Source organism: Phocoena phocoena, chromosome 1 (assembly GCF_963924675.1).
Source record: "Phocoena phocoena chromosome 1, mPhoPho1.1, whole genome shotgun sequence".
NCBI lineage: Eukaryota > Metazoa > Chordata > Mammalia > Artiodactyla > Phocoenidae > Phocoena > Phocoena phocoena.
Genome location: NC_089219.1, coordinates 166,056,510 through 166,083,127, shown reverse-complemented (window position 1 = coordinate 166,083,127; position 26,618 = coordinate 166,056,510). Strand labels below are relative to the sequence as shown.

General features: G+C 49.2%; 1 protein-coding gene across 1 annotated transcript; it reads right to left on the bottom strand.

The window, feature by feature from the left end:
• Window positions 1-1,129: 1,129 nt before the first annotated feature.
• On the bottom strand, window positions 1,130-24,402 carry TLR5 (toll like receptor 5). Its single transcript, XM_065897246.1, has 3 exons — window positions 24,351-24,402; window positions 14,322-14,491; window positions 1,130-3,765 (listed from the first exon to the last, which is right to left on the bottom strand). The coding sequence occupies exon 3, from the start codon at window positions 3,759-3,761 to the stop codon at window positions 1,185-1,187; it is 2,577 nt and encodes an 858-aa protein (XP_065753318.1). The 5' UTR covers window positions 3,762-3,765; window positions 14,322-14,491; window positions 24,351-24,402; the 3' UTR covers window positions 1,130-1,184.
• Between the last annotated feature and the right edge of the window lie 2,216 nt (window positions 24,403-26,618).

The window sequence follows — 26,618 nt, the reverse complement described above, 5'->3', positions numbered from 1 at the left end:
GTAACATGGACATATATACACTACCAAATGTAAAATAGATAGCTAGTGGGAAGCAGCTGCATAGCACAGAGATATCAGCTCGGTGCTTTGCGACCACGTAGAGAGGTGGGATACAGAGGGTGGGAGGGAGGCGCAAGAGGGAGGGGATTTGGGGATATACGTATGCATATAGCTGATTCACTTTGTCATACAGTAGAAACTAACACAACGTTGTAGAGCAATTATACTCCAATAAAGATGTGAAAAAAAAAGAAAAGAAAAAGAAAGGATAAGATCGGAGATGCCCTGACATCCCTGGTCAATTTAACTTTCATGGCACCTTCTGTGAGGTAGAGGCAATCACGCCTACAGATAAGAAAACAGGCCCAGCGAGGGTGTGTAACGTGCTCGAGGTCACACAGCTCATGAGCAGCAGAATCCGAACTCAAACCAGGTTCTTGGTCCAAGTACAAGTTCTTTCTGCAACAGACTGAGCGGTTGATAAATGAGATGTAGGGGGAAATAAAGCTGAAATAGGTTGTTGCTAAGTCACGGAGGTTCTTGAAAGCCAGCCCAAAAGAAAGGTTGCAAGCCAAAAAGAATATTCACGGCCCACTAGGGTTAGACCCAAAAGGTGAGAAGAAGAGGAGCAATATGGCCCTAAGAGATCTAGTTATTCTCAACCCAGCTTCTTTGGAGCCACCTCTTATCCTTGAGACTGAGAGTGACCTACGCTGAGCAGTGGCATTGTTCCCATGGATATGGTAGGAAGCACACCTGTTTCTCTGTTTTCTACTTAATGTTGTTCTGCTATGTACAGAGCCCTCAGAATCACCGAGCAGCCCCTTCTGGAACTGAACACTGGAGAAAGGGTGTCGGCCATCTGTAACTTCTCCCAAGGTGCCCTTCCCACGACTAGGATATATCCCGTAGTCGATGCAACAGGAGAGAACAGTGTTACCGGGTCTGAAAGGAAATCGATGGAGAGCGGGAACCGTTGCGGGCAGTTGCAATTTTCTAGATCTATTACTTTGCATTTGGAGATCAGTGAAACAACGTCGTGTTGCTATGAAAATCAAGAGATTTATGTGGTTCTCATCGTAGGAAAACAACAACTTCATAAAGGACCCCAAATGGTAACTTAGTGGAAATAAAAAGGGAAGAGTTGCTTGTGGCTTGAGATAAGTGGAAAAGTGCTCCTTTGACTAAGAAATGGTGGGTACACTTTGCAACTGAATGTCATTGTCTTTCTTCCTTTCCTTTTCTTTATTTAGAATGAGCTGAGAGAGTTTGTTGAGAAACCAGCCAACATCCTGGAGATCCTCAGGCCACCTCAAGTACTGCTGTTTCTGGACGAATCCTCGGATGGAGCGATGTTTCATCAGCTGGTACTGGGACAGGGACCCCACCACCACCATGATGAGGGCGCCACTGAGGTCAGCTAAGCACCTGCTCTGGGCGTAACTGAAGGCTTCGAGGCACCACCCGTCTCTAAGGAAGTGTCTGCTCACGAGACAGACAACCTTTCTGCTGCTCCACAGGGCATCCTGGATGTTGGCGATGTGGTTTTCCCCAGGCAAAAAGTCTCTCTCTTCAAAGCACAGGTTAAATCTGTTTCGATCGCTGTACTGGGCATCCAGGTGTTTGAGCAAAGCATTCTGCACCCATTCAAAGTCTTTGCTACTGAAGCACAAATAGGCATCGTATTTGTACGTCTCTGATTCTCTTCCCTTGATGGGGTCCTTGAACACCAGTCTCTGGGTTTTCTTATAACAGATGAAACAAAACCCCCGAAACTTCGTAACGATGAGGATGGCCACGAGGAACAGAGTCAAAGTGACAGTGAAGAAGGTGAAAAGGGAAAACTTTAGGGACTCTAAAACTTCCTCTTCATCACAGTCTTCCGTGGAAAGAGAGTAGAGGGAAGCCCCAGCCATGGAGCTCGGGTACATGCAGTATATGTCTGCCGGAGAGCCAAATATTGTGACGTTGGTTTGATTGAGCCAACTGATAAAAGTGCTGAGTTCACACTCACAGATGAACTTGTTATGAGTTATGTCCACGGCACTCAGCGATGCAAATAAATCAGGATCAGGAGAGAGGAGCTGGTTTCTGGATATATCCAGGACCTCTAAATTAGCAGGTAAGTCACCAGGAAAAAGAACGGTCAGCCTGTTGTCCTTGAGGCTGAGTCCCCTCAGTCCAGTCAGATGACGAAATACTCCTGGTGGAAGGAAATTCAGGTAGTTTTTATTCAAATATAGGACTCGGAGATGGGAAAGCCCTTTAAAAACATTCCAGCAGAACCCGGCTTCCCAGGCAAGCTGCAACATATTTTCTTCAAGGAAAAGCTCTTCTAAGCTGGGGTTCTCTGAAGGGGCATGGTCTTGGTTACAAAAGGAAAAGCGATTTTGATTTAAAATGAGAATCTGGAGATGGGGTACCTGGAGTAGGAAGTAGAGATTATCCAGATTTTCCAGCCTATTCTCTGATAAGGTGATGAAGTTAGCTGTAAGTGCGATGTTTGGCAAAGTAGCCAGTTTATTGCCACTCAAGAAGATACTAGGTATGCTTGGAAGAAAATCAATAGTTTTAAGGGCATTATCCCGGAGATCCAAGGTGTTTAACTTTTCCAGGAATCTGAATGTTTTGTCCTGAATGATCCCGATGTGATTCTTTTGCAGATCAATATAGGTTACCTTAGGTAGTCCATAGAAATTAGAATTATACAATTCCCCCAGAAGGTTATGTGATATATTGAGAACTTGGAGGTTGTCGAGTCCATAAAATGCTTTGTGTGCAATATTGTTTATCTTGTTGTAGGCGAGATTCAGAACCTTCAACTCCTTGAGCGTCTCGAAGAGTTGGAAGTTCAGGGAGAAGATAAACCCATGTGAAAGGTCCAGCTGTATCACTGAGCTTCCGGCCAGGCCGACAAAGGTGTGCTGGTCAGGGTCTTTGATGTTAGTGAAGCCAAACCCAGAACCCATCACGTGATAGGTAAGAACCAAAGAGAAAATCTGGCTTCCATTGATGGCATTGCTGAAGTTCCTTGTGATGTCCACTGCCCAGCCATTGCCAGAAACATCTAGGGTTTCCAGGACCATGTTTCTGAATGGGTTCAGACACTTCCCCCAGTCCACTGAGACCCTGCTGTACAGCTTGTTATCAGCAAGGCTTAAAAAGGAGAGTGTTTTTCCTTGGAGGGGTTTGAGGTCGTGCTCACAAACAATGGTTATTTGGTTGAGGGAAAGATCGATGGACTTCAAGGAATTCAATTCCCGGAATGAATGATGAAGGTAAAGACTCTGAATCTGATTTTTGGATAGGTCCAAGCGAGTCAAAGACCCCAAGTTTCTGAAATAACCATCTTTTAATACAGCACTGGAAAGACCACAGTAAAACAGTCGAAGTTCGGAGAGATGGGGCAGTTCCTGAAAAGCATCTGGGTGCAAGAAGTCTATCTGACTTTTGCCCAGGTCCAAGATTCTGAGATTGGGCAGATTTTGGAAGGCTTCTTTGTCAATGGTCAAGGGGGTAAACTGAGTCCCGAGCTCCAGCAGCTGCAGCTGCTCCAGGAAGGGGAAGGATGCGGTTGTGACTGTCCTGATGTAGTTGAAGCTGAGCAGGAGACTCTTGGTGGTGTTGGGGACCTGAGGGACTTGGGTGAGGTTGCAGGAACGATATAAGGCTCTCCAACCATTGAAGAAGCAGGAAGAAATTCCAAGCGCGGGACTGGCCATGAGCACCATTCTTAAGAGAAGGTCAAGGTGGTCTCCCATGATCCTATGGAGAAGAAGGGAGAGTGAAAACACAGGAATCTAAGCTCAAGGCATTGCGCACGGGTGCTTAGGACTTGGGGGTTTCCTCTGTGATGTGGTTGTTTCTTAGACCCTTTGTTTCTCTGGATCCAAGGCTGTAGCTGTTGGCAGATACTGTCTGGTGTAGACAGAGCTTTTCTCACTATCATTTATGCTGCATTTTTCTACATAGCAAGCACAGTTCTAAGTGCTTTCGAAATATTTCATTTAACCTTTATGATAACTCTGCATTCATTCCTAAGTCTGTGCCTTCATTCATTCAAGATTTGCCGATGGAAGTTGGAGAAAACAGCAGGAGGAGATACATTTTAACTTCACCTCAGCCAGGGACCCCATTCCTAGCCCAAGGCAGGCTCAGCTGAAGAGTGGAAAATAAATCCACTGATTTTCTTCCCCCTCTAACCCGTCAAGGATACTAGGTCATCTCCATTCATCCATCCTTACTCCCTACACAGTGCATCTCATAAAAAAAAACTGGGTACGTCGTTTTCCACAAAGAGTCAGATTTCAACAGTTGAACAAAAATGTATTAAGCACCTCCTGCACGCCTGGCACTTGTGTGACCCCATGAGTGTACAACTGAACAAAAGACAGTCCCCTTGCCTAAGCCCAATAGACGAATTCACTGTCTGAGTTGAGCATTTGCTTCACACACACAGCAGCAAACAGCACTGAATGAGTGTATCTGGTTATGTTCCCAGTGCTGTGCTGGGAGCTGTGAGGGGTACAGAGAAAGTGCACGAGGGCCCACCCCTCAGAGAGCTTCGCCTCTACCCATCTGCACGGCACCTCCACCTTGGTGCCTGTGAAGTATTCAACTTGCTCTATGTGTAATATCTGAAGGCCTCTGTTGGCGGGTAAGGAAAGACCTACATGGCTCAGAGGGCAGGAGAATGAGGGGGAAAGAAAAGACAGAAATAGGAAGAGGGCCCTGGTTTATAAAACCATTGCTGGCACAGTTTCAATATCAGGGTAGACAGTGTGAAGCAGTCATGGTGCTAGAGAGGGCACCAGCCCTGGACCACTTGCCGGCTCTGAAGACGTTTCGCTGTGTTGGGGTAATTTGTGGTGGGGTTTCCATAGCACCTTTGAGGCTGCGACACACAATTTACAGCAAATCAGAAGTAGACATTGACTTCTGAGTTGACCCAAAATATCAAAAGCAGGCATTTACACATTAAGAGTAGGGCAGCGTGGTATACTGATGTATACTGTCAGGTGGGATACAACTATTGCCATTTCATATTTGAAATTAAACAATTTCCTGTTGGTAGAAATTAAATATAACCTACCATTAAAAATAAACCAACAACCAGTCATTTAATAATCATTAGAAAAAACTCGCTGAGAATGTTTATCACGGCTCTTAATTTCTCCACCATTTCCACCCAGAGGCTCAGGGTAACAACAGCAGGGTCATCTCTGTTCTCTGAAACGTCACCCACACTTCAGCAAGTCCTGTCAGTTTCACCTTCCAAGTCTACTCGGTTCAAGCCGCCATCTCTTGATGGGGCTAGGCTTGAGACTTCTTACTGGTCTCTCTTATATCTGGGCTGACTCTCCATTTTCCAAACAGCAGCCAGGGTGTTCTTTTAGAAACATAACCCAGGTGATACCATGCCTCTCTGCACAGAACCCTCCCTTCTCCTCCCACTGCTCTGGGAATAAAACCCTGCAAAGACTTCCTTCATCCAGCTCTTGCCTGTCTCTTCAGCATCCCCCTCCTCAATAACTTATTCAATTGATACCTGCTGAGCATCTATGTATCTGGCACTGTTTTAGGAAGAGGAGATACAGTGGTAAACACAATAGACCAAGCCTGCCCTTTTGCTCTCCAAAAATGCACATTTGCATCATAAACCAAAACTTGCACCCAATTTCAGAGGGTTTACTGACCTCCTGAAGGCTACCCCTTTCAACCCCATGATGAGAACCCTTAGTCTACATATAACAACCACCACGTTTTATGTTCTAGAACGGGGCTTGGGAAACTTTTTCTGTAAAGGGCCAGATGGTAAATATTTTAGGCTTTGCAGTCCGAATACTGTAGTTTGCCAACCTCTGTTCTAGAAGAAGAGAGACTAGAGACTCTGATTTCACAAATGAGGATTTTAAGTGACTGCAAGATAAATGTGTTCTGATATTGAACTCATATTTTCAGGAAAGAACTAGCTTGGCCCCCAAGCTGCTGGCAGTTTTGCAGCTGTTGTTTTATCCAAACATCAGAATGAATTCTCATCTTATGTAATCTGACAGGAAAATCCCTGCAGAGACAAGGAAGTGAGAACACCAGCTCAGAATAACAGAGTTAAGATGTCTAGTTTCAATTCTGTCTTTTTACAGACCACTCAGGGCTGGCCTCCAAATGCCTACACTGTACTGGGTGGCTTGACCCTGAATTTGTAGTAATATCAGGTGAAAGAAAGCCCCAAACAATACATATTCAAGATACTGAATTTTCAAGTCCATAATAGGGAAGCTAAAATTAGGGCTTCCCTGGTGGCGCAGTGGTTGAGAGTCTGCCTGCCGATGCAGGAGACACGGGTTCGTGCCCCGGTCCAGGAAGATCCCACATGCCGCGGAGCGCCTGGGCCCATGAGCCATGGCCGCTGAGCCTGCGCGTCCTCAACGGGAGAGGCCACAGCAGTGAGAGGCCCCCGTACCGCAAAAAAATAAAAATAAAAATAAAATTAAATTAAACCGTAAGGTAGATAAGGCCAGTTGAACAAACAGATTTTAAAGAAAATTATTTGGGCTTATGTCATATTACTAAGATATCGTGCAGACCTATTTTCTTATGAAATACAGCAAGGTGTGAAACAGCTACATCTTCATCTCTGAAGCAGTCTTCTTTGGGTCAGGTGCCAGGACAGGCGAGCAGAGGGGCCAGGTGAGTTGAGCTGACAGGAGTGTGGAGGGGTTATTCATGAAGACAGAAGCTGGGAGGAGGGACCACCCACGCAGGGGTGTCCTGGAATGAGAGCCAGGAGCTAAAACGCGTTGAAATAAATATGAATGAGCACTGATATAGGGCAAATCTAATTCAAAGATGAGAACCGGGCGATGAAGTTGTTTCAGACCTGACCAGACCTCAGAAAGATGAGTGAGCCAGAATGAAGTGTAGGCAGTGAGACAGACCAGGTGGGCAGCAGCTATGGACTTTGGGAACCCAAGAGAGATGAAATGACCTAAAACCCCAAACCCCTGAATGCAGGTCGCTGACCGCAGCTTCTGACCCTGCGGAGGAGGGCGCCATCTAGTGGTGGCTGGAGTGAGTTCTCTGAGGCAGCAGGTAGAGGAACCCGACAGCGCGCTCCTAAACCATTACTGAAAAGATGGTGAGTAGCGACAGGTACTTACACTGTTAGTTCTGCCATCAGGCGACATAGGCATTCCTTCCTAAAAATCACTCCGCTACTTAGAATCACACAGGGCTTCTAGGAAAAAAGAAGACGGCGTATAGCACTCAAAACCTTCATCAGCGGCACCAGAAAACCTCATAAAAATGGTAGCACCATCTTATACGTGTTAGGTGGTTAAGAAATACATACACACTACAATAAATATTCCTTTACCTTGTAAAAGACCTGAGGGTTGCTGCCTCGGGAGCTACTGTGAGGTGCTGGACGGAGGGGGTTATTTGGTATCAGGGGAAGTTGTACACCAGTTGGGGATTGGTGTTGGCTCAAATCACAGGTGGAGCAAGGAGGTCACTGGCAGATTTTTGAGGTCTTTTCCTTCCTCATATGTAGGTCGGTTCAGCTGGGTACAGTTTTCTTCATTTAAACTTAAGATATGGCACAGAGCATATGCAAATTTCATGTTCACTAATATGTTAATGTTGTTCCCTAATATATCAATATTGTTCCTTAATATGTCAATCGTGTTGAAACAGATTCATTACTTCAGAACAAGCATTATAGCAGAACTGACTGAACTCTCATTCAAGGCTAACAGTTCCAATTAAGAGTAGAAAAAAAGGAGGTTCTATATATGAGTCTACCCTCTGTGCCTGTGTGATAGAGTTTGGAGAACCCATGGGACTGGCTTGGGAATCATCTCTGGGGACCAGTGCGGACTCAGGTCCCAAAGGGCTCAGAGACTTGAGTGGTTAGTGTCACCTCCAGCAGCTTCAGCTGGTTCCTGTTTCAACAAGAGACTGAACGGGAGGAGGAAGCTCTCAATCCCGGCGACACATTAACCACCGGGGAGCCTCGAGCCCGCTGAAGCCCAGGCTTCCAATAGACCAGTTAAATGAGACTCCTAGGGATGGGCCTCAGGGGTCTGTACTCTTAACAAGTATGCAAATTTTGTACACACCCACATTTTAGAATCACTGGTATAAACCAATGGTTCTCTAACTTGGCCACACATTGGAATAACTGGGGGACTTTAAAAACAATACAGGTACCTGGGTCCCATCTGAGAGGTGAGGTTGTTCTGGGGTCTGAGGCCGCAGAAGTGAGAGGCCCACGTACTGCAAAATAAATTTTAAAAACTGCTGACTCCACAGATCAGACATAGAATTACCACAGGACCCTGCAATTCCACTTCTGGGCATATATATACCCCAAAGAATTGAAAGCAGGAACTCAAACAGATATTTGCACACCACGTTCATAGCAGCATTATTCACAATAGCCAACAGGTAAAAACGATCCCAATGCCCACTGACAGATGACGAATGAGATAAAATGTGGTACACATACGATGGAATACTATAAAGTCTTAAAAAGGAAGGAAATCCTGGCACATGCTTCATCATACGTGAACCTTAAAGACGTTATGCTAAGTGAAATGAGTCAGTCACAAAAGCACATGTACTGTGTGATTCCAGAGATGAGGTCCTTAGAGTAGCCACATTCGGAGAGACAGAAAGTGGAATAGAGGTTGCCACGGGCTGGAGGAGGGTGGAGGGAGAGCTACGGTCCTGTAGGTTCAGAATTTCTATTTGGGATGATGAGAACTTTCTGGAGATGGCTGATCGTGAGGGTAACACAGCAATGTGAATGTCCTTAATGCTCACTAAACTTAAAATGGTTAAAATGGTAAATTTTATGCCCTGTATATTTTACCACAATCAGAAAATAAATGGTAAATTTTATGCCCTGTATATTTTACCACAATCAGAAAATAAAATTAAAGAGAAAAAAACCAACACTGCTGCTACCTGAGCCTAACTCCTGGAAATTCAGCTCGGTAGGTCAGGTGGAGCCGGGGAAGTGCATTTTATGGCCCAGGTACTTTTTTTTTTTTTTTTTTGCGGTACGCGGGCGTCTCACTGTTGCGGCCTCTCCCGTTGCGGAGCACAGGCTCGGGAAGCGCAGGCTCAGCGGCCATGGCTCACGGGCCCAGCCGCTCTGCGGCATGTGGGATCTTCCCGGACCGGGGCACGAACCCGTGTCCCCTGCATCGGTAGGCGGACTCTTAACCACTGCGCCACCAGGGAAGCCCTGGCCCAGGTACTTTGAAGCGAGTGGTCCTCAGGCCATGCTTTGAGAGACGCCGGTCTACAGGATTCCCTCCAACTCAGAAGCCCCGTGATTCTCTTAGAGGAAGAGGGCTGGTAGGAAATTCAGAGGGCTGTGGAGAACTGGGTTTTGATTATTGAGGCTAACTTGTGTCGAGGGCTCTGAGGGGTAACAGGAAGAGCACAATCAATGCGGGCCTCAATACTCCTGCCAAGCGCTGTTAATTAAGATAATGAGGCCAGAGGGAGAAGGGTCGGCAGCCTCTCCTTTGAGTGGAATTCATTTAGCTTTAATCCCAGCCGTCGGTAGAGTGGGTTCCCTTTCTTGACTTAGTAGTTGCCTGCTCAGCAGAGCCGTGGGCCTCACGTTGGGTGAGTTACGGGCCGTGGTGTCTCCACGGGCAATGCGGAAGCCTGCACGCAGGGGCACCTCTGCTCCCTGGGCAACACAGTTAGCCTGCAAATCCCGCTGGCTGGGGCCAGGGCTTGCTCCTGGGCTAAGTTAAATGCTTGATCCTTAACAAATAATACTCATAATGGGCTCTTTGACAGGATCCGGGATTCTGAGCTTGGCCGCAAGGCTGGAGAGAGGAAGTTTCTCCTGGCAGGTGGTGGCTCACATCTGGCAGGCGGTCGGAGTGCTGGGCATGGAGGACCGCTGTCTGAGCAAAACAGTTCATTCATTTCCAAATGGAGAGGGTTTCTCCAAGGTTCACATAGTAATAAAAATCCTGGACTGACACCTTATTTTTGATAAAGGAGGCAAGAATACACAATGGAGAAAAGACAGCCTCTTCAATAAGTGGTGCTGGGAAAACTGGACAGCTACATGTAAAAGAATGAAATTAGAACATTCCCTAACACCATATACAAAAATAAACTCAAAATGGATTAAAGAGCTAACCAGTAAGGCCAGACACTATCAAACTCTTAGAGGAAAACATAGGCAGATACATCACAGCAAGATCCTTTTTGACCCACCTCCTAGAGAAATGGAAATAAAAACAAAAATAAACAAATGGGACCTAGTCAAACTTAAAAACTTTTGCACAACAAAGGAAACCATAAACAAGACTAAAAGATAACCCTCAGAATGGGAGAAAATATTTGCAAATGAAGCAACTGACAAAGGATTAATCTCCAAAATTTACAAGCAGCTCATGCAGCTCAGTATCAAAAAACTATCAACCCCATCCAAAAATGGGCAGAAGACCTAAATAGACATTTCTTCCAAGATATACAGAATGCCAACAAACACATGAAAAGCTGCTCAACATCACTGTTAGAGAAATGCAAATCAAAACTACAATGAGGTATCATCTCACACCGGTCAGAATAGCCATCACCAAAATACCTACAAACAATAAATGCTGGAGACGGTGTGAAGAAAAGGGAACCGTCTTGCACTGTTGGTGGGAATGTAAATTGATACAGCCACTATGGAGAACAGTATGGAGGTTCCTTAAAATCTAAAAATAGAACTACCGTATGACCCAGCAATCCCACTACTGGGCATGTACCCAGAGAAAACCATAATTCAAAGGGAGTCATGTATCACAATGTTCATTGCAGCACTATTTACAATAGCCAAGACATGGAAGCAACCTAAGTGTCCATCAACAGATGAATGGATAAAGAAGATGTGGCACATATATACAATGGAATATTAGTCAGCCATAGAAAGAAACGAAATTGAGTTATTTGTAGTGAGGTGGGTTGACCTAGAGACTGTCATACAAAGGGAAGTAAGTCAAAAAGAGAAAAATAAATACTGTATGCTAACATTCCATATATATGGAATCTAAAAAAAGAAAAGTGGTTCTGATGAACCTAGGGGCAGGACAGGAATAAAGATGCAGACGTAGAGAATGGACTTGAGGACAAGGGGAGGGGGAAGGGTAAGCTGGGATGAAGTGAGAGAGTGGCATGGACACATATACACTACTAAATGTAAAATAGATAGCTAGTGGGAAGCAGCTGCATAGCACAGGGAGATCAGCTCTGTGCTTTGTGACCACCTAGAGGGGGGATAGGGAGGGTGGAGGGAGACACAAGAGGGAGGAGATATGGGGATATATGTATATGTATAGCTGATTCACTTTGTTATAAAGCAGAAACTAACACACCATTGTAAAGCAATTATACTCCAATAAAGATGGTAAAAAAAAAAAAAATCCTGGACTGAGTCCACACGTGAATACGTTCAAGGTCAGCCTTGGAAAAAGGCTCAAGGCCAGTGGACACGGTGACCCTCCCAGAGCAAACATGTTCTCCAGATGCAGAATACAGCATCCCATAGGGACAAGCCAGCAAACGAGCACTCTTGAAGGCTGCAATGTCGCCGGGGCCATGGTCCTTCCAGCCCAGCGTTCCGCCTCTGACAACAGTTCCAATAAAACCCATGGGTGACTGCAGTGCCTCGAACCTAAGCGTTTGCTCCCCAGATACAAGTCCAGCTTCCTCCCCAAACCACCATGACTTTGAGGCTCTTCTGGGTGTCCTCTTTTTCATTCAACACCACCTCTTTTCGTGGTGACCATCTGCTGTACCGAGAATTTGTGCTTGTCCTAGAGTAACTCTTCCCAGGCAGAGCCTCCCACTCTGTACTGGTCACTGCTGGACGCTGGGGAGTCCCTGCCTGCAAGGGTCTCAAGGTTTCTAGAAAGACTCTAGAGCAGGGATGCCCCAAGTGATGTCCCCAGACAAGCAGGATCAGCACCACTTGGGGCCCCACCCCAGTCCTCCTGAAAGAGAAGCTCTGGCGCTGGGGCCTGGCAGGCTGTTTTCTCAAGCGTTCTGGGTGATTCTGATGCATACTCGCATCTGAGAACCACTGGGTTCAATTCTGGAGGGAGGAAAGAAATATATCCTGATAACTACAATACCGCAGAGTGGGCATCTTCGCCTACATGCTCGTCCCCACAGAGCTCTGAGCTTCCTCCCTTCCCTCATCCTCCCGGTCTTTGGGAGGTATCATTGTTTCCCCATTTATACACATGAGAAAACTAAGGCCCAGAGCAGTTAAGTAACTTACTTAAGACCACACAGCTCTGTCCACCCTCTAAGCCTAGCGTCTCTGGTGTGGCTGTACAAGTGGGTCAGTACAGGGGTACTGCTGTAGCCCACCTCTTGGTCATCATCTGCTGATCTTGTGGTCACTTCCCCTGGGTCACAAAGGGTATGAGCCCTGGCTCCCAGGGGAAGGTGAGCCTCTCAGCCCCTCGCCCCTTTCAGCTCCGCGGGAAGGCCCACCCTACCCCGAGATGGTCCCTTCGAAATGCTGAGTTCTCTCCCACTCTCTGAGCACGACCTTCCTCCTTCCGGGTCTCTTGGGCCCTTCCTTCCACTACACTGGCTCTCTGATGGCCTCGTAACTCCCCTTGAACCTTCCATGACCTTTAAATGCATCCGCTTCTTTACACCTCCCATGGTTCTAGACTCCACAAACCTTCTCTTCAAACCCTCTTTCAACACCTCCAGCTCGGATGCCTCCCTGCTCTGCTATCCCATCTGTCTATACCAGCCACCTGCCCTCTGCGTGCCTACACCTGGTGGCTTTAGCTCTGTCAGGAAAAACCACCTTGGTGCCTACACTAATATGCAGAACCCAGTCGTGCTGTCACCCTCTCTCCTACCCCTAAGGAGTGATTCCAAACCTTCACCGGCTTTCCCTCACCCATCCCGCCTGGCCTTGGCCCTCTCAGAAGATGTTGACCTTGCTTCCTACTTCTAGGAGAGAAGGAAGGTCTGGTTCTTTACGTGGCACATGCCGCAGCCATCCAGTGACTCTCTGTGTCTGCCAGCAAGGCCCACAGCGCTCCATGGCCAGACGTGGCAGTCCGTTCATGCCAAAAAAAAAGAAAGCGTGCTCTCCAGCCACCCTTCTCCTCAGACCCATCACACGCCCGAGGGGAGACAGTCATCAGCAGCTTCCCTGAGCATCACAGATGAACACTGCAGGGCAAAGCCTGACCTGACGACGGTTCTCCAAAGAGGAAGCAGACAATTAGCGCACTGCGTCTCCGTGCACTGGTGCGACCTCAGGAGAACGGTTTACTGATTTGCTGGTGCCCGGGGGTCTCGTTAGGGTTTGTTTGCATCTCTCCGTGTTCATGATGCTTCGATACAAAGCTTGTCTAGTAAGTCTTTGGTTGTGGACCCTCAACTCCATCTTCGGTACATATGAAACTCTAACAACGTGGGTGAAGTCAGACCAGCTTCCTTAATCCCCCACTGGAAGAAGCCTCAGGTACATCCATGCAGATGGTGGTTAATTCTGTGAAGCTCATCTCAGGACACCACCACCAGCATCGATTCCCCTCACTTCCAATTGTTTGTGCCATTCAGCCCCACAGCCCCTGCCTCCTGTCTGGGCTGCTGCAGTGCCCACCCCTCCAGCTGACCGCCCACAGCCAGCCTGACCCCGACACCTGCATCTCTCGCTCAGCTAAATGAGGGGGTTGTAGAGCACGGCTCTGACCAGAAACCTTCACTAGCTCCCCCTGCCCGCAATGGCCCAACCCTTCAGGGCATAAAACTCCACTGTGGACTATAATCTATTCCTGGAATGGCTGATTAGAGAGGTCCCTTAGTGCCTGAACCCTCCCATTGGACAGAGGGGAAACTCCATCCAATCTACCTTCTGGCTTATCTAGTCTTGCCTGGGCTCCAGGGATAACTCACCTTCTCCCAGAGTGAAACTGGATCCCAATTTCTCTGCTTATGCTGATCCTGGGCTTGGAATGCTTGTTCCCATCTCGTCTGCTTACCCAACTCCAATTCATCCCTCACAGGCTACCCCAGAAGCCAACTCTTTCGTGACACGGTTCTCATATTCCTACAGGCACTTTATCTCCCTCCCTTGTTCTGTGTACATTTTCATGGTGGCATTTTCATGACATCTTGTCTCCTCCAGATTGTCCATCTCCTGAGGGCAAGGACCCAGTTTTGCTCGTGTGGTACCCCTGAGGCACACAGCACAACTGAAGTGCCCGGTGATATGTTCCCCATTAACACTTTGAAGGAGAGTGATTTTCATCAGGAGTACTTACCTCCAGTCCTAACAGAAGGGGCTTCTAGTATGTTCTGATTCCAGAGGCACTGGGTCCCTGATTGTTTAAACGCTTCCGTTTCTGAGACAATGGGGACCTCCTCGCCTCGATGATGGGAGGATGGTCGTCAGTGTTTTCCTGGAGAATCGAGAGAAAGGGCTTTTGTTTCCCTAAGGGAGAACAGGAAAGCTAATTAGGAGGGAGAAACAGAAAATATTACGTAGATGTTTTTCTATGCCATACAGTGATTTTCTCTGTAGGGGTATTTAAAACTTTAGGTGTGTCTCTGATTAAGTGGAATTTTAATTGAAAAAGATCAAGGATTTACCCTTTTGTAAATCGAGGCATATGGAACATCAGAGCTGAAGAGACCTGGAGAAATCTCATGCCCAGCCTCTGGGCCAATTAGTCACGGGGGCTTTCTTCCTTGTCCCTCCAGGGAGGGAACTCCATAATCCACTCCATCTTTATTGTCACAGTGGTGGTGAGGAAGCACCTCCCTTGGAACCAGATGTCCCTTTCATGACATTTCTGCGGTCATTTAGTTACTGGGGACCCACACACAGGATGAAGACAATCCACTGTCTTCTCCACAAGGAGCAGAGAGCTTGTGGGTTTCTAGGGGAAAAGCTAGGTTTGCCATCAGAGTTTGACATTTCTAAGCAGTATGATTAAGTAAACTATGGTTGAGCTAGGAGACACTGGATAATTATTGGGTCTCAGATTTAGGATAAGATGAGCCCTGAAAGTTAAGAATGACATACAGTGGGGGCTTCCCCGGTGGCGCAGTGGTTGAGAGTCCGCCTGCCGATGCGGGGGACGCGGGTTCGCGCCCAGGTCCGGGAAGATCCCACATGCCGCGGAGCGGCTGGGCCCGTGAGCTGTGGCCGCTGAGCCTGCGTGTCCGGAGCCTGTGCTCCGCGACGGGAGAGGCCACAACAGTGAGAGGCCCGCGTACCGCAAAAAAAAAAAAAAAAAAAAAAAAAAAAGAATGACATATAGTGCTTTTCACCATTTTATTGAACTGTGGCTCAGAGGGCAAGTATGTGCCTGTCACATGTCCATCACGTTGTGGAGCTAGGATCTGAATCCAGCCGTGAACTTAGTTTTCATTTTGATCTTCAAAAGAAAAAAAAATCAAAATTGTGGACACTGCAGAATAGATACAGAGCCTCCAAGGATGATTTGCATATGAATCACCCAGAGATCTTGCTGAAATGCAGGTTCTGACTCAGCGGGTCTGGGGAAAGACCGGAGATTCTGCATTTCTAACAAGCCTCCAGGTAATACTGATGCTGCTGGCTCAGTGATCATGATTTGTGAGGTAGGGACTTAAGAGAGCTGTTATGGGCCTCACTGCTCACTACTCAGGTTGCCTCATCTCCCAGGAATAAAGTATGACCAGGATGTTGCATGATCACTTTTGAGAAGGGGGCCATACATTCGCCCCCAATTCTTCTTAGTCCTGAAGACTGAAGCATTGGATGGTGCTCGAGGAGGGTTATTTGAGGCTTCTGAGGCAGGGGAGCTGGGCAGGTCACATCGTTTTACTTGGAGCTAAGGAAAAAGAGAGGCTTGGGTACCACTTCTCAGGCTCCAGGACAGGCGCCTCTCCTGGAGACCAGCAGGGGGCGCACAAAGGGCGAAGACCAAGGCAAGAGCCCTCCGAGGGCCTCCGGAAAGTCTGGGCTGAGGGGTGTGGAAGCCACCAGGGGCTGTGGACTGAGCCCCGCTGAGAAGTTCCTATTGCTTGCTTACGTTTAGAGAGCACGCAAGTGCTCCTGGCAAGCTGGCACAGGGAGAGGAGATCACGACCGAATTTCAAAACAGGACTGTGATGTCTTTCCTTCCTTGGCATGCACCCTAGAAGGAATTACCCACCCCCTCCCCCAACCCCTTTGAGGCTCTGAATCCGTTGGGCAGTGTACACAATTCTGATTTTTAGGAAAGGTCAAAATGACAACGAAGTTTGTAGCTGGATTCAAATCCTAGCCCCACAATTTAATAGATGTGTGACCTTGAGGAAGTGCTTAACCTCTCTGAGCGCCAGCTTAATCACCTATACGATAGCAACAATAATAGTTTCTACTACCCTGGGGAAGCATCCACAGAGGCTTTTGAGGACCCTCCAGTTACCGAATGAAGAGCCCAGTTATTGATGTGGAATCCTCTAATATTTCTTGCTTGCTGAAGTACACAGACAGACATTTATCCAACTGCACCTCACCAGAAATGTATTCCTTTTGGAAACCACTGAAGGGGAACAGCGAGAGAAGGAAACGGAATTATTTCTCAGTACGCTGGGGAGATTTGGTGTTTCTTTTTTCTGCACTCATGGGAAATTATGTAAAAGTTTCCCCTATTGTCTTTAATATCTTCAGGTGGCAGTCCCCCCAAACCAAAACAAAAACAGCACCATCAAACAGAGGCGTGACAGTCTGAAGGAAAGATGTTGAAAACCCAAATGGTTCAGGTACAAAAATGGCTTCTCTTCTGTCTGCTCATTACAAACTCCAGCACACAGTTTTAAAGCATCTGATTGAAAGAAATAATTCCATCCGAGCGGTTATTAAAAACTAACGACTAGCGTGACGCATCTAAAAATCCTTGGGAAAAGATAGCTCACCAAGGAACTGAACATCTCCATCTTCTGCTTCAGGCAGCACCAATATCCTCAATTAGAAAATTAACATCTGAGACTCTGACAGCCCCCCCGAATGCAACTCAGCTAAACCCCGCGTGTTCAGGGGTAAAGTAAATTGCCAGGAAAGATGGGCAGCTGCGAGGTCAGAAGCCCGAGCAGATGGAGAGCTGGGAAGTCTGATATTGCATCCCCTGAAAGTAATGACACAAAACAATCCGCTAAGAGTGGCAAAAATCATTTGGAGTGTGATGTAAATTGGAAGCAGCTGGGGGGAGGCATGGGCAAGAGAAACCTTATTAAACTATGATCCGTTAGACACGGAAAATGGACATGTGAAGAGAGATTACAAAACACTTGAGAACTGTCCTGGGAGGGATCTGCAGTCTGTGCTGGGTTAACAAGAGCATCAAGAGAAACCTCCCAACTGAGCTTAAGGTAGATAGCTAGTGGGAAGCAGCCGCATAGCACAGGGAGATCAGCTCGGTGCTTTATGACCGCCTGGAGGGGTGGGATAGGGAGGGTGGGAGGGAGGAAGATGCAAGAGGGAAGAGATATGGGAGCATATGTATACATATAACTGATTCACTTTGTTATAAAGCAGAAACTAACACACCATTGTAAAGCAACTATACCCCAATAAAGATGTTAAAAAAAAAAAAGAGAAACCTCCCTAGGCTGGTAAAATCAAGTCCGCTCGCTCTTCGGCAGAGGGAGACGCCCCCTGGTGAGAGGTGAGGGAAGGGAGAGGGAGGGAGTCAGGCCAGGAGGAGGGGGTCCTGCATCTCCAGGCCTGCCTGGTGCAGAGGAGGAAAGATGATTTCACTGGCAGTGCCCCAGGGACTGTAAGCAGGGCAGACAGAGCTGGGAAACACGCCCCTGCTGGAAACACACATTCCTGCTACATGCCCAGCGTCCAGGGCCCCCACGGACGTGTGTGGAATGTGGAATTTGCCCTGGGCAGGCTGCCAGGGGTGGCTGTGCTCCATTCTGAATGGGGGAGGGGTCAGCAAGAAACTTGGCTCCTTGGCGCTGTGGGTGGTCCCTTCCAAGATGCATGAGATATGGCAAAAGCTCTGGGCTGGGAGAGGGGAAACCTGGGTTCTAGCCCTCCTTCGGCCATCACCTGGGCATCCTTGACAAGTTTAACTTCCCTTGTCCTGTTTCTGTACGTGTATGATGGCAGGTTTGAACTGGAAGCATTTTCACAGCCTATAAACCCTAAAGTTATCTAATGAGACTTGCTGAGTATCGTGACAGCAATCACAGACCAGGACACAATCACAACCCGTCCCCCACCTTCATCAGATTTGCAAATCTGTTATAGATATTCTTGAAAATATCTCAGGAAAATAATGGTATTGATGTACCAATAAAATGGATAAATATAATGAATCCACATATATCCTAGCCTCGAAGAGCAACTTTTTCCCCGCCTAGGAATTTACTCTCAGAGGGAACTGCTTCTTTGGCTAGATAATCTTTTGAGAGTAGAAAACTTTCCCCCCTCTTTGTATTTCCACCTTCCGCTGCCCACCTCCACCCTCTAGAAGTCTCCTGAAGTCTCCCCAGGCCAGGTATGTAACAGGACTGATTCCAGTTTGCAGGCTTTCATTTCCCAAAAGGGACTTATGTCCAGGACACAGAGGCTCTCCCAGGAGGTCGCGAGAGGAGTGAAGTTGGTGGGGCAAAACAGTGAGGTTTGGAAGAAACAGGAAAGGAAGAGAGGTCTGGGGGTCCCAGGAGGACAGGACTTCGGCAAGTCCCCAGAGTTTGGCCGTGTGGTCTAGAAGCAGCAGACACTGCCAGGGAGGCAGGGTCAGGAGCGCGCTCAGTGGTAACCTGAGTGGACCAGACTGGTGCGGGATCACCCTCAGCCCTGCCCTGAGGTCTCGGCACTGCGTAAGATCCAGAAATTATGACACCGCCCTGGGGTAGTTTCTATTCTTGCCAGCCTGGTGAGACAAAGGGTGCAAATGGATATTAAGTTGATCTCTAGAAAATAAAAGGAGAGGCAGTATTTCTTACACACCTCAGCGTCTTATTGATTCATACTTGCAATCCTTTTGTGTGTTGGGAAAGAAAGTAAAGTTAGCCTTGGGGCTTTCTAGAACCAGTTAAGTCTCGGACCATGATGAGGCGGAACCTCACAACACAGAAACTCAGGGCTGAAAGTGGTTTTCAATCTTACCTTCATTAGGGCCAAGTTCAAATGCTGGCTCAGTTGTCCTGTCTACAAAATGGAGTGGTTATGAGGATTAAATGAGATGATACATGTAGCTCGTATTTCTGGGTCCCTTGCAGTGTCTTGCACGTGGTAGATTATTTGTTGACTATTAAATTATTTATTGACTAGTAAATCATTTATTTTTTTTGTTTTGTTTTTATTTTTTTGCAGTACGCGGACCTCTCACTGTTGTGGCCTCTCCCGTTGTGGAGCACAGGCTCCAGACGCGCAGGCTCAGCGGCCATGGCTCACGGGCCCACCCGCTCCACGTCATGCGGGACCCTCCCGGACCGGGGCACGAACCCGTGTCCCCTGCATTGGCAGCTGGACTCTCAACCACTGTGCCACCAGGGAAGCCCGTAAATCATTTATTGATTATTAATGCTAGTCTAACCTACAATGAATAGACAGATAGATAGATAGATTAGTGACTGGTTTGGTGACCTTGGATAAGTCATGCTGTCAGCAGCGCAAGGACTAAGAATCCTGCAGTAGTGTTGCGGCCATAAACATTCATCTAGAGCAAAGCGTGAGCTGCTCATCTTGAATTAGTATGGTGGTTTAAGCACATGGACCCTGAAGCCAGACACATCCAGTTGGAACCCTGGCTCTCCATTCACTGCTGTGTCATTGGGTGGGCTCCCTGGGCCTCATTTTTGTCATTGGAAAAATGAGAATAATAACAACACCCACCTCACAGGGACTCAGAACAGTGTCTGGCTCAGCGTAAATGCTGTTTTTGCGTTTGCTGTTATTGCTGGTGTCATGCATTTGTGCACAGTCAAGGAGAAAACATCCGGCCCCCGCCGTTATGAAGCAAAGTCATGTTTGGGGCACTTAAGACAGTTTACCGCATGCCAGGGAGGTGAGAACCAGCTGTTTCCAGGTTGCAATATCCTCTTGTTGGGTGCCACAATACCATGACTTTGGAGATTACCCCAAATGAGAGTTCTCTGGGACAACTGAGGGGAAGGGAGGGGAGGAAGGTTCAATGAAATACAATCAATGTGAAGAGGGGAATTTATCCATTTTCCTTACCATAAATGGGCTCCTTCCCTCCTGCATTCAACTGTGGTTGTATCTCTTACAAAACAAACAAAACTATCTTCTCTTGCCATGACCACTCCTCCTGCCCTGCTGAGAGAAAATCTATCCTTTTGGGGTCAAATTCCTCAGATGTGAGGTCTGAAGACTCCACCCAATGATCCTACTGCCCAGTAACCTAGCCTCTTCTGACCCCATGAGACCTGGCTTTCTTGTGCAAGCACCCCTCTCAAAGTTGGCCTCCTCATCTATTCTTGCCTGAATCTCTCTGTTCTTCTTTTTGGCACACACAGCTTTGGCCACCCATCTCTTCTTGAACTATCTCCTCCCTTGGCTTCCTTGATTTTCTTCTCTCTTTCTGTCATTCTCTTTTCCACCAGTTCCTCTCTCCCACACCCTGCCCCTAGAATGTAGGTTTTCCCCTAGACCTTGTTCTCAGCTTAGCTTCTTCTGGCAGTGATCGCATTTGCTTTCACATGCTGGGCAATCCCCACTACACTCCCACCATCTCCCCCTAATCCTGACCTGAACTGCTTTCAAAGTGCTGATTAAAGGACATCCCCACTTGGGTGTCCTGCAATAACTTCAGATGCAATAATGCCCCGAAGTGACGTAACAATATTTTGGTCTTTGAAAATCCTCCAGAAAACAGAAATATTTTTGCACGGCGCTCAGAAGGATGTGAATGGACCTCTCCCTGGGCCAGGGACCCAACTCTCGTGTGAATCAATTTCCCCCTGCCTCACAGGTTATGAGCCAACCTTCTCCTTTACTCTATATTACTCATCACCAAATCTTACTCGTTTTCCTTTCAGATGACCCTCGTGTTATCTTTTCTTTTACATTTTCATCACCCAGGTTCAGACTTCCATCCAATGTACGTTTATTGGGCACTCTCTGCCAGGAAGGCTGTAAGCTGATAGGGCTCCATCAAGGATAAACCCAGTCCCAGAGATCAGGGCGCTAATAGTCAGGACTGGGGTGGGGTGGGGTGCAGCCACAAGAGGGAGTGACGCTGTGAGAGGGTGTGCTGGCAGGGTAGCAGGGCACAAAGGAGGACGTGCAAACCCAGCCCGAGGGACCTCTACTCCCAGGGGATATAGACACTGATCACTGAGTCCTGTGCATGGGAAAGCGTAAGCTTGGGACAGCAGTGAGCATTCCCGGCAGAGGCTGTCAAACAACACCGTCAAGGGAGAGGGGGAGCCCAGGCATGGGAGTCCGCTGTGGGTTCAAGGTGGGAGCTGGAGGAAGGTGAGGCTGGAGAAGATACCCTGGGGCTGGATCAGGAAGGACCTCGAAGTCTGTTCTAAGGCCCCTGCTAAGTGCTTTGAGTACTGCCACCACATTAAACGCGAATTCCTCCACCAAACTTATCCAATCTTTAAATTCCCAATAATAGTGCTTAACCCACAAGTAGGTGAGGTGCTTCACAGTGCCCAAATCTGGCTGAATTTCAGTGAAGAATCATTTACCAAATGCTGCCTGCTATGTGCCAGACACCAACGCTGGCTCAGCGGACCGCGAGGAGAGTGAGACACAGCCCCGCCTCTGTAGGCAGGGCAAAGACCCCTCAACCCAACTGGGCAGTACAGGGTGCACGCGGTTCAGTAGAGATGCAGGCAAGGTGCGGGCAAGGAGCAGCGGAGGGCAAAGGAGGAACACCCCCAACTCTGCCTGAAGGCTGGGGGAGGGGCCAGCCACGGAAGTCTTCCCTGGAGAAGGTGCTATTTGAGGTGCTTTCTAAAAAACAGAGGATTCCCGGGACTTCCCTGGTGGCCCAGTGGTTAAGCCTCCGCGCTTCTAATGCAGAGGACACGGGTTTGATCCCTGGTCGGGGAGCTAAGATCCCACATGCCACATGGCCAAAAAAACCCCAAAAAACAAGAACAAAAATAAAAAACAAACTCAGAGGATTCCCCAACAGAGAGAATTCTGGGCACAGGAGAGCAAGTGTAGGGAGAGAGAGGCATGCAGAAGAGGCCTAGTCAGAGCGCCATGGGCAGTCACTGTGGTATCATGGGCCAGGGGTGGACTGACAGTGGCAGGAGGTGGGGCTGGGAAGGAAGGCAGGGAATTTGGACTGCATGGGGGAGGGGCAGCGAGCGCCTTTGCTTCGCCTGAGCCTCATATTATCCTTGGGCTTTCTGCCCTCTGCCTTGCCTGGTGCCTGACTGTTGTTTCTATAACAAATGCAGCTGAAGACCAAGTAGCTCCCGAAGCCCTCGCTGCCTTTTCCAGCCCACATGGGCTGTCTTCTTTAAACCAGCAGAAGACGCCACCTAATTTCACTTACTTGCTCTCTAATTGTTACGCAGGTGCTGGTTTTCTCTCCTCCCCTGAACCTGGAAGCTTCTGAAGGGCAGGAACAATGCCTCAAACCTGAGTTGGTCCCATGAAGCTGAGCACACTGTGTGGGTCGTGGCCCCCAAATGGGGGAGGGCGCTGCAAAACCAGTGCTGGCAATTCCTGAAGCTTGAGACCTGACTGAAGATTTGAATCTGCTTTCTGCATTCTTCTCCACGAAACAAAAAGGGAAGCAAACACATGTGGATTCAGGAACTGTACATTCCAGTGTTTTCTTGCTCTCTGAGTCTATGAGCATGAATAGACAACAGGCCTATTTTGATTTCAACACTCAGCAACGCCAAACTTCCGGATACAGAGAAATCAAAAAAGGAGGCTCTGGGACACAACGTCCTCAGAAGTCTTGCCTCCCCAGAAAGAAACCCAAAAAGCTGGCAGGGATGGCTCCACATTCAGACAACAGAATCTAAAGCCTTCTTCCTCTGCTCAGAGCTATAATACCCAAGGGGATGATCCTGAGATGTCATTTAGGATGGAAGTACCGGTCGGGTTGATATGCATGGTGTGGGCATAGGGATTGTTAAAATACGCTGGGCAGTTAGCTTTGGCCTGGGCCCCTCCTCTGGGAACCCCCTGGAATGTCTCCACAATCCGGCAACTCAGAGCCCCACAGACCTTCTTCCAGGGCCCTGTCCCAGGGTTCCCTTTCAGACTGGCTGTGCCCGGCCACTGTCTTCTGTTCACAAGAACAAGGGTGAAGTGAGTCAGAGGGTCCAGGAGATTTGGACAGATTTGTCAATGCTCAGCCTGGCTGAGTAAATGCAGGGAAAAGTGATCGAACAACAGACATTTGGCAGAGGCCTGGCTGCTGCCCAGGGCAGCTCTCCAGCATCAGTGTGTAATCACGATCGCCCTCTTCCAGGCACCCAGCAAGAGGACACATCCCAGATGCACCTGACAGCCAAACAGGGCATGGTATTGATTGGGTCACTGCTCCACAAGAGTGCCTATCTGGAGGACACTGGGGTTAGTTGCTTGTTTGTGGGTCCCAGTGCTGGATAGGTGTTCCAGACACTAAGTGACTACCTAGCTAATCCACTGCAAGGGAAAGCCTCCGCCACCAATTCCCACCCAACATGGCCTCAGCAGACTTCCTGGGATAGCACCCCTCACCCCCAAGACAATCAACCAACCCCTTTCCTTACCCCTTAAAAAATGTCGTTCCAACTGTGGTTTTCCAGGAGCATTGCCACTATGCTCTTATTTTCATAGGCAGATTTTTTGTTTTAAACATAAAAGTCAACAATATTTACCTTGGAGTCTCTACCTGGTGTTATGAGGGCGGAGAGACGGAGGTTCAAGGCCTTTTGTTGAGCGGCTCAGTAACTGTCTGGGATTTCCTTGGCTCTGCTGAGGGTGGCTGTCTCCCTTTTCCAGGGAAGATAGTGAAGCCACCTGCCCCTTCCCAGGGTGGAAACGAAAGTGAAGATGAGGAAGTCTGATAGCGCTGTTCCACGGTGGAGATGCAAGTGACTTATTCACAGCCAAGGTTTCCCGAGCCCCGCCGGCAAGGTATCTACGTGCTCCCCCTCTGCCCCCGCCCCCCGGGGCCCCAAGGAGCGAAGAGCGCGGTCCTGGGAATGGGTCCAGGGAATGGGCGCTCGGGGCGCCGGAGGAGAGCTGGAAACAGCCCAGGACTCCCCTGGAGGGGAACAGGCGCCCGATGGCCACCAGTGGCCCGGTCCCCGCCCCCCCTGGGGACTCCGGGTCCCCGCCCCGCCCCTCCACTCCTGCGCGGCAGGGCGCTCACCTCCGGGGAAGTCTCCCGGCGCCGCGCGCCAAGTCCCGTTCCTCCCAGTCGCAGAAGCGGCGCCCCAGGCAGGCCTCCAGAAGACGCCGCCGGCCCCGCCCCTGGACAGGCCCCGCCCTCGTCCCAGCCCCGCCCCGCAGGCCAGGTAACCTCTGCGTTCTCTCTGGCAAGTGGACCTCCTACTCCAGCCCTGAGGCTCCTCGGATGCACCCCGGGGACCCTGCGGCTGCGGGGACCGTCGCAAGTGTCCGTTTGACGAGGAATAACATAAGGGACCCATGGATTTGGGAGTCGGGAGGGAGGGACGCGGGTGCTGGGTGCGTGGGGCGCCCTGGATCCCAGGGGGAGGGGCCGCCTATAAGGGCTGCGGGCGTCCGGGTCCGGGACAGGGGGACCGAGCTGCAACCTTTGTAGACTCCCGAAATGTCCCTCGAGATCATCCAGGCCAGCATTCCGTTCCCTTCCTCTTTCCATTGTACAGAGGAGGAAGCCCAGGCCCGAGGACCTGGAGTAGTGGTCCAAAGGCACAGCCAGAAGCTAGCGAAAGAGGAACTCGACCCCATGCTCTCTTGACTCCCAGCGCAGTGCTCCTAACACTAAGCCAAACCGCAAGCTAAAAGCGGAGCATTCTGATACATTCCAGTCAACGAGGGCCAGCTGGGAGCTGGCGCGATTTGAGGAAGGAAGCCCCGGGTTTGTCTGGAGAACCCAGGAGAAGACAGACCCTTTCTGTCCTGCCTTCTCTTTTCTTTATTGCCCAACTCCTCCACTGCTAGAGTTTGCAGGTAAAGGGACCTGTCAAAAGTAAAAAACCGGCTCCCCAGAGGCCTGTGCAACCAAAGGGTTAAAGAGAGGTGACCGTCAGAAAGTGGCGGAGTGGCTCGCTGGGGTGAAACCCAGTTCAGTTCGGGGACAGATACGGCACTGTCCTGAGTAGGACTGAGGTGGGGGGAGCGTGAGGGCGGGCGCACAGACTGCTCGGGTGGGTGAGACCCTCAACCCCGCTAACAGTGGGAGCTCGGGTGTAATCACAGGACGCTGACTCTCCCACCCGCTGGCCGGTGGAACTGGGTGATAGGATGGGCAGGGCGGGAAAGATCCGTGTAAAACGTGGGACTTAATTACAGCGCAAGGATTTCATCACAGAGTCTTTCCGGCTTCCGTCCTTGCCTGGCAGCCTGAAGTGTGAGCGACAAATTGCCTCAAGTAGGTCTGAAGGGCCGCATGCAGAGGGGTAGGGCCGCCTTCCCGCTCAACCCTAACCCCACTGTCGGGGGGCTGCGGAGATGGAGGGGTGCTCACACTCTGGCTGCCAGGAGTGGAGGGGGGTGGTCTGCAAGGGCACCCAGGAAGTGCTGAGATCTGGGTGCCCCAACGGCCAAAAACTGACCGGAAACAGCGCCTTGCTGTGGCAGGCCCAGGCTTCCCTTTTTTGTCTTGTGGTATCAGGGGCACCGCGTGGGAGATCTTGGTTCATGGCACGTTTACCCTGCTTTGTCCTGCTGGAACTGAAAGGACAGCAGGGGCCTTGCAACCCGCAGTAGCAAGAGTGCTGGGAATAGGTAGGGGAGGAAGGAACATCCCAGTCTGGAAGGCCTCCCCAGGGACCACCAAAGCCCTCTCCCCAGGCCAGGCACCTGGCTTGGATACCATTTCCATTCACCTGGCTGCAGGGATTCATGTCAGGCCTGGAATGACTCTTAGATCCTGAGGTCACTGAGAGAGATGACAACTTACGCCTGATTCGCCAGGACAGCTTAGGCTGTTCTCACCTGTGGCCCAAGTGAGCTTCCATCATCTTTCTCCAGTGTGGCAGGGAATGGGCTGGTGATCAAAGCTTCTGCTGATTAGGGCCGAAGCCTGTTGCTTGCTTTTCGTGCATTAAAATCCAGAATGGCTCACACTCTCAGGGTACCACAAGGTGCTCACAGGCAAAGCCCACTTAGAGGTTCGAATCACTCCCCTGTTTAAACTTTCAGTTACTTCCCTATTCACTGAGATGAGCGACCAGATTGCAGACCAAGGCCCTGGCAACTTCTCCAGGCTTGTCTCCCTAACACTCACCTCTCAGGCTCCAGCCTCACCAGCTGCCTTTCACTCACTTAGGGTCCTTACACTGCTCCTTCTGCCTGGGATAACCCCTCCCCACGACTCTGTATGGCTCGCTCCCACCCATCCTTCAGTCTCCCCTCAAAATGGCACCTCCTTTTTCTTTTTGGCCAGGCTGCGCAGTTTGTGGTATCTTAGCTCCCTGAACAGGGATTGAGC

Bases quoted from the DNA above. Each gene is read 5' to 3' on its own strand.
- TLR5 (XM_065897246.1), bottom strand. From the start codon at position 3,761: ATGGGAGACCACCTTGACCTTCTCTTAAGAATGGTGCTCATGGCCAGT.